This window comes from Limulus polyphemus, unplaced genomic scaffold (assembly GCF_000517525.1).
Source record: "Limulus polyphemus unplaced genomic scaffold, Limulus_polyphemus-2.1.2 Scaffold941, whole genome shotgun sequence".
Taxonomy (NCBI): Eukaryota; Metazoa; Arthropoda; class Merostomata; order Xiphosura; family Limulidae; genus Limulus; species Limulus polyphemus.
Window position 1 is genome coordinate 180833 of NW_013666551.1, and position 8573 is coordinate 189405.

The 8573-nt window shown below is 30.5% G+C and overlaps 1 protein-coding gene across 18 annotated transcripts in view; it reads right to left on the reverse strand.

Moving 5' to 3' along the window:
- Positions 1-1433: 1433 nt before the first annotated feature.
- The window catches only part of LOC106461353 (rho GTPase-activating protein 190-like), a 196619-nt gene continuing 189479 nt past the window's right edge, over positions 1434-8573 (reverse strand). For 17 of the 18 annotated variants that reach the window (XM_022388263.1, XM_022388264.1, XM_022388273.1 and 14 more), the window contains 5 exons: positions 7575-7673; positions 6773-7004; positions 6024-6155; positions 3803-3929; positions 1434-3488 (listed from right to left, as the gene is read on the reverse strand). In XM_022388263.1, coding sequence (XP_022243971.1) covers positions 3290-3488; positions 3803-3929; positions 6024-6155; positions 6773-7004; positions 7575-7673 — 789 coding nt within the window. In that variant the 3' untranslated portion in view covers positions 1434-3289. The remainder of the gene's footprint in view (positions 3489-3802; positions 3930-6023; positions 6156-6772; positions 7005-7574; positions 7674-8573) is intronic. The other variant, XM_022388266.1, reaches the window with a different exon arrangement.

The window sequence follows — 8573 nt, forward strand, 5'->3', positions numbered from 1 at the left end:
TAGATTTTAATGTTGTAAGCCAAACAAATTTCAGTATTTAGTACTTTTCAAGTTTGAATGCAAACACACTAACTTAGTTTTAAGATATATCGCCTTTGTATTCAAAGATCTTTTAAAAGATTTTTAACAGAAAATGTGAAACAATTTCAAATGTTCTCTAGATTTTTCACATTTGTGTTATTGCAGACAAACAATCAAAACAATGTTGTTGTCAAAAGATGGTATTCAAGGATGTTAATTATAACTTGTAAATAAAATTTTTAGAACTCATGAAAGTAAAGAACATGTTATAATACATTACTTCTGCCACATTCAGCAAACATATTAGTGGTCTGGGTGTTATTCATATCAACTTTTATGAACAACAACTGTAATGGTGTGAACAATATTAAATGCAAATATTATTAATTTTATTTAAGTCAATCACAAATCAGATTTTTAGGATAAGGATTAATAGCACAATATTATTCATTTATTTTATTTTTAATATTAATTATTTTATTATTGTTACTATTTTATTTGAATTAATTTTACTATCATTCAGAAGTAGACCAGCAAAGCAGTCTTCTTGTTCTTGGAGTGGATTGAGTATCAATAATGATACTGATTTTAGCCATTTTCTGTTACTTTATTATTAGTTTTCTAAGAAAAATAGATCAAACCAATCTTTAAGAAGTTTGAATGTAGAAATTATTACATGAATGACATGTCATGAATGATCTTTTACATTACAATAAAAAAAAAAAAGGCAATAATGTAGTGTGGACCAAGTTTAATTTAGTATCAAAAGTATTCAGGCAGTGGTATTTTTTATCAGTATATCATTATGCAGATTTACAATATGACATTTTAATCTTTCTAAATTAACAATATAAGAAAGTGTGATTTGGTGATTAAAACATTACGACATAAGATAATATTATGAATAATTAAACTAAATTTAACACACAAACTGTCTTATGAATTTTGTAAGTAAGTCTTGTAAACAGATCATTTGGGTGTTGATGATGTGGAATTCATTTGTGGTTTCATACTGTTACATGTATGTTTTTAAATGAAGTTATCTAGTATTACCAATGTACAGGTAAGACCTGCAGATAGAATGCCTGAGTATCACCACGATGTTTCAAGCATTAGTTTATTAAACAGAATTATATGGTATTACCCATATAAAAAAAAACAAAACCTGAGTGTTTTTTAATATCATATTTCCTTAACAAAATACTTTTAAGTAAAATAAATTGAAAAGTTTAGTAAAACGTTATTTAAGATATAAGATATTATGAATCAGCAAACTAAACTTAAATTTTGTAGCATTTCACAATTCACTGTTTATGAGCCAGTATGAAAATTATACAGATATTAGACAAAGGTTAAGAGAAAAGAGAGAGAGAGAGATAAAATAATATCACATTAAAAGTAGCAGATGTGAGTATTACTGTTGACAGCCATCTTTATTGGAACGGCCTGTAGTAGGCAAAGTCTGCCATTACAGACTAGTACTACAGCCATACCACAATGATTACAAGGTTGAGTAGAATACAGAGCTACACGGATATCTATAAGTTTGGCCAGAACACAATAAAGATATCTTATCAGTCTGTACACAACTGAAATTTACATCATTATCACAAGTGACTTAAATGTACAACAAAGTAAAGTAACCACTCCAGAATTTATTTAAATGCAACATTGGAACTTTCTGGAAAAATTGATGCTGCTGTCAGGTGTTGCAAAGTACAATTATATATGACCCCAACAACTGGACCAGACAGGATAAAGGAACTGAGCAGCAACTCATACATGTGTAAACTTTTTTTTTTTTTTGGGGGGGGGGGGGAGTTGCAAGACTAGTGTACAGATACTAAAGTTTTGAATGGTTGAAATTCACAAGAAAACGATTACATTCCTCAAAAATCATTTTAACGAACTTGGAGCGTAGCCCTATAAATAAATTTCATCAAGAATACTAGTACAGTGGTTAGTTCCTTTCTATCTGGCTTTACATTAATCTCAGCTAGAACAAAATAAATGTTTATTGACAGACATGTTATTTTATCAAAAAGTTAGCATTAAAAAACAATTGCAGATAAAAAAAATGCAAATATATTTGAATATTGATTTACAGAAAGAATAATTTAGTCTTTTTATACATGCACACACATGCAGTCATGTGATTGCAGTTAAAGATAGGATGTGATTACACAGAACTGTCATTGAAATACAAGCATTACCAACATTTTTACTTATCATCACTAATACTTTCAATCCTTATATCACATCTAGCTTTAAGTAAAAGGAAGCAGAGATTCTGAAAAGACATAACAGCTACAAAACTTTTTATCCAATAAATTTGTTCAAAAAAACATTTTCTTGCTTATTTGTGGGAAAAATGTTATAACTTTGCTTCTGAATTCAATGTAAAGTGGGTGGTGGACAGGGCAACAGAAAAGATAAATCTATCTATTTACAATAAAGGAACTTGTCACAGAAATTAACTGAGCTATGAGATATCTAATACTTTTTCTCGGACAAAATGAGCATTGTACACTTTATAAAACGTACTAGTATGATGTTAGACTGGTTTGTACACAACTGTACATTAGCAATCTCTACACAAAGCTGGGAGTACAAGTAGAAAGGTATTCTTTTCTATGCTGTGACTATCTAAAGTTTGTTCACAAAATGTTAAAGGTTACATCTGCACAGAAAAAAAAAGTTGGGTATGTAGTGTTAGATAATTTTTCCATTTGTTAGGTTTTCATCAGTTACTTAAATAATTGTGCTTTTTTAAAAAAAAAAAAAAGTTATAACCATGCAGCAAAATACAACTTGATTGTTCAACACTGAGAAAGTACACACTACCTCTATAGATGGAAGTCCACACAGTTTGGTGGTAGAATCTGTGCATTATATTCTTTGTTGATGATAGAGGGACAATGTTCTACATTGGAGACTGTCACTGAAACAACAGTAAAGAGGTTATAATCTTGCTTGAGACTTATTACAGAGGAAGGATATTACGTACTGATATGACCATTTCTTTCACTATTCGGAAATGGTTGACGTATTTCCTGTGCTTTGCACAAATATTTTGCACCAATACAGTACTTAACAATAGCTCTTCAGCACCTTAACAGGTTACATTATGCAACTTCTTTGGAGGAAAATGTCAAAAGTTATTGTGTAGCAGACTTTCCTCAGGTCTTGCTAGCAAGAAACTCTTTACAAAATCTTCCGAGCAAATGACTATAAAGACTTTAATCAAAAGTTATGATTGACACTATCATCACACCATGACTACCTCCTCCTCTCCACAAAATAGGAAGCGAAACTGATCAATCATTGTTTGCACTAAGTCTTCTAAGTGTGGCCTCATTCTTTCAAACATTCCCATATCATTGAACTCTAGAGGCAAAAGTGTGGGCCACCAGCAGATAGCCAGATTTTTGCTGTCCATGCTGTTCAGTCGGCAGTTCTCAGCCACCCTAAGTAAAAACACAAATGTTCTTAATAACCAAGAAACAGAAATTAAATACTAAATTATTATTAACATTGTTTCCTCTCTCTCAAAACTGTAGGTGTAATAAAATGTTGACAACTGACATAACACTAATGACAATTCAGAATTGCTCTCAATATAACAAAAAAGCAAAAATAGCAACAGAGAAGAAAACATGCCTTGAAGAGAAGAAACTGTTAAAACAAATGGACAAATATTACTCAAAGAAGACACAAAATAACTGAAACAGTAAATCTTTATTTAACAAAGCTTTCACATTTTACAAAGTTCATAACTTACCTAACAAAATGCTGAAAGACAAATTTCAAAACTTCAAAATTTGCTCTTGGTATCTTTTTGAGGAGATCACGAAGGGCAAAAAGACGACAGCTCCTGTCTTGAACATCTGTAACAAAATAATACATACCTGGTACCATAAACAGAGAGTTGAAACTTTCAACTATTATTTTTTATTTACTAAAAATATTTATATTTGAGGTTTACATTTTTAATGTAACATTTTTTTCAATGAAAATTTTTTTACAGTATGTCACCACATTAAACCAAGGCATCAGTTAAGAAGATTTCAAAAAGGACACATTAATAATAAGCAAACTATCAACCCTCTCAGAACTGATGGGATGTCACAATATCCTTGAAACTTAGGCATAAACTTACTAATTAGTATCTAGCTTCTGCTTAAAAATTAAAAAATTCATCCTAGTATTTCTATCATTTTTCCACATTGTGAAATTTATAAAATTTTGTTCTCAGTCACTGTTTTATAAAAACAGGAAATATAATTAGTTTTGTCTTACAACTAGATTTTTTTGGTTGATGATGATCAGAAAATTCAATTTTAAACATCCACTAAGTTTCAGCACAACTGATACTATTTGACAATTTTTTTTATACTTTAATTTTGTCAATTGCAATAGTCACCACTTCTGGCTATAAATCAGAAAAAACACAGCAAACATTGACAAAAGTTTATCAGTGACCTAGGACAGTGCTTCTCAACCAGGGTTCTACGAGAAATTGGGGTTCAACAGAATGCAAGAGCTCCACATATTCTAATGTGTAACTACGTACTGGTCACATAATTGCAATCTAACTTCATCGTATTTAGTAGTATAGCATGTGTCATAATGACAAAACATAACAAGTCACTGCAATGTTTTAAATTAGTGAGCTGCATTAAACATATGTACTCTGTCAAAAAATTATACATACAGTATTACAGTAAAATGTTTTGTAACAAACACTGTGAAGGGTTCTGTGACTAAAATTTGATGCCAGAAGTGTTCAGTGGATTTAAAAAGGTTGAGAACAACTGACCTAGGACCACCTATCATGCTATGTATTGTGATTTTTACCAAAAATAACTCTTGACTGAGATCCATCTCTATCTAATAAACATATTTCTTTTTAATAAGTAAGGATTTGAACCACAAATTAATTTGTCATCATCCATAGTACTTGTAAGAACCTAAGTTTAACTGATGTCTTGTCATAAAAGAAAATTTTATAGCTTTCACACAGATATAGTGTAACATGAAAACATTTTGAAGAATGAGAATTTCTAATGATATTATAACAAGATTCTGAAATCCATGGTTTCTTTTATGTGTTCTAAACTTCTCATTACATAACTTTGTTCACCTCTACTTAAACCTCTATCTACTCTACAATGATGTAAATAGAATATAACCTATTCTATCCAATCATATTTAGCAATTATCTCCTGTATCTTTCAAAGTTGAACTTTATTATTAATTGCTCAGACCATATGCAATAAAGGGATGTAGTAATAAAACCAACAGAGAAGGGAAATCAAATGATAAAAACAACAAATCATTAAATTTTCAAGGAATTATAGTTTTATATAAAATATAAGTTTGTATTTTATGATGATCAGAAAAGTGTTGAAAATAAACTGAGGTGGTACTCCTTGGAGTTGCACAAAATTTGTGTTTCATTTTTCTTTGTAAATTACACTAACTAAATGCTATATAATGACAATATTTATTTCAAAACGTTTTTAATTTGAAACAGAATGAGAATTATTATTTTTACTTAAATTTTGAAATTTGATACACCTAAAAAATACTCTGTAGTCCAAACAATTCTGATGTTCAAAAAGGAGACAAAAAATGTTTTCTGATTAAAGTTGAATATTTCTCTGTGACTTAATTTTTATTCACATGAATAACAAAATCCTCATGATTTTAGGATAATAACTGGAAATGATTAACAAAATATGAGGCCAAATACTGTTGGATAACTAATACATAAAGAGTAATTTACAGCTAGAACCTACAATGACAAATTTTCAGCTAGTTGTTTCTCTGTGGCTTGTGGTTATAAAGCATCATTATTCTGACTACAAATCAAAACCAAGTAAGTCAAACAAAAGAAACTTCTCAAAGAAAGAAAAGAGTTAACAGCAAAATTAATTTTGTAGACATAAATAAGTAGCTAATGTATATTCTTAATTACAATGGTTTCCTTTTCCACCTACTTGATATTTCACTCAGTTCTTCCATAACAGAGACAGAAAAGAGGGGTGGCAACCTTTTGGAGAAGAAATCTTTTAGGGCTGTAGCAACAGCATTAACAGGAATATCAAGATCTCTTATCGAAACCTGTGGATCTGGGGGAAAAAAATATCATGAAGTTATTCTTCACAACTGGCTTAACCTTGTCTGTTAAAGTAAATTACCTGAACAGTCCTGATTTCTTCACCTTTATTTATATATTCAATACATCAGCATGTAATGATGACTCCACAGAATGTCAATATGTTGATACTGGGATTTCTGTTTGTTTGTTTTGAATTTCGCACAAAGCTACACGAGGGCTATATGCACTAGCCTTCCCTAATTTAGCAGTGTAAGACTAGAGGGAAGGCAGCTAGTTATCACCACCCACCGCCAACTCTTGGGCTACTCTTTTAATAACGAATAGTGGGATTGACCGTCACATTATAATGTCCCCACGGCTGAAAGGGCGAACATGTTTGGTGTGACGGAGATTCGAACCTGCAACCCTCAGATTGCGAGTCGAGCATCCATTCCCCACCTGGCTGGAGATTTTTGTTTTTAGAAATTGTATGTATGTATAAAACAATGTAAAACAGTAGCAAAGAAAAAATAACAAATTTTTTTCTCATATATTAATACAAATTTTCTATTCTAAATGAAACAATTTTTTTAACACAAGCATACAAAACTTGACATGACTATTAGTTATTCAAAGTTTACTACATACCTTCATCAAACTTCTGATATAACTGGTCCATATGAGCTCTGTTTCCTGGCACTCTGTAAATACCTTCAGAGTCTAGCCCTTCTTCCTCTATAAACCTGATGCACTTTTCCACAAATAGTGGGATTTGATTATCTTCTGATTGGGCAAAGCTTTCCAGTCCTTGAATTGTCTGATTTACGTTTCCTCCCTTTCCCTGGGCCGTTTTCTTTTTCTTTTTTTCTGTAAGCCGCTTCTGTTCAAAAGCAAAAGAGAATTGCTACAGATCTATGTTCTGCAAGCAGTTTGAAAATAGTGCTTTTGAAGAAAAAAGTAGAAACGTGAAGCTAGACTCAAATCTGATTAGATGCAAGATAACATAGGAGCAGTTCAATTAGTAATAAAATGATTAAAAGATAAACTATTAAGTAAAATAGCCTATTTACTAAAAGATTTTAAGAGCATTTCTTCCACACTGCTTCTTCAGTGGTTTAGTTTTTAATTGGATTATATAACATTATCTAATCATTAAAATTTCACACAAATGCCTAAAGTAATATTACAAAATTCACTTAAGTTTCACAAAGATATGACCCTAAAATTATTCAAATCACCTTTAATCACATGTAAACCATCAGAAATAAAGATATACAAAACTGACTTTTTCCTAATTGCAAAGGAAATGATCAAATTACTTAAAATATTGAACTTGATTTTTTTTTAATGTTGAAGTAATCACAAGTATCTCAAATGAGCTAAATATTTGTTTGAAAAAAAAAATTAAAAGCTCTTAAACTATTTTATTCAATCATTCAACCATAAATACCTCTTCCTTCAATCGACGTTTCTCTAACTTTTCATCTTCCCGAAGTTTCTTATCCTTCTTCCTGGATGTCTTCTCCCCATCTTTGATCATTCCAGATTTCTGAATAATAGTTTGTTAGATTAAAAAAAGCAGAAAATAGTTATTATCCAAAAATAGTTTACATTAATAAAATGAATTAACATGTAAAGTGTGCTGATTCAAGGAGAAAATGTATACAGACACAAAGAAAAAAATCAAACCAATATTACAGCCTGATGCACAGTTAATTTTTACTTTATAATTTCATAAGTTCAGAAACCTTGAAAACAGTTTTATTCTGAAGCTTTTATTACATATTTTTCTTTTATGAGAAAATTAAACAGAATAAAAGTAGAGTAAGCAAGGATATTTGTAAATTTTCTAAGACATCAATCAATTAATTGTTTTAGGTGTCAAAATAAGAACCTGTCCAATTCTTGTTTTATTCTTCTTTTTCTATTTGTTCCTAGGCTAGAATGAAACAGTGAACAAAGACTACACGTTTGGTGAAACTTTTTGAAACGAGCAATGGATATAAAAAGACGTCACTATACTGCATAGAATTTTGTTTTTTTGTATCTCTAAACAAAAAATCAACTATGATGTTTCCTGATATATAATTACATAGACAATGACCATATACTTTTATATCTTGATATACAAGAGCAATGTAAATGTCTAAGCTCAAGGTATTGTTACATCTCCGTTTGTTAATTGATTTTTCCGTAACTTCGTTCCAACGAAACTTTAACGACACAAGTCTTTACTTAATAAAACTGGTTTATTCTTTCCAAATATAACTCTGCGATACACTTAATCTCAATACTCGCGCTAAAACAACACTATAACGAACGAACGTTAACTTCAACAATACCCTGTGACTGCAGTTCAATTACTCACTATCTACACACACATTACCTTCCATTACCGCGTCACGGTTTCCCCTCTTATATATACCAGCCTACCCTACTAGTAAATACA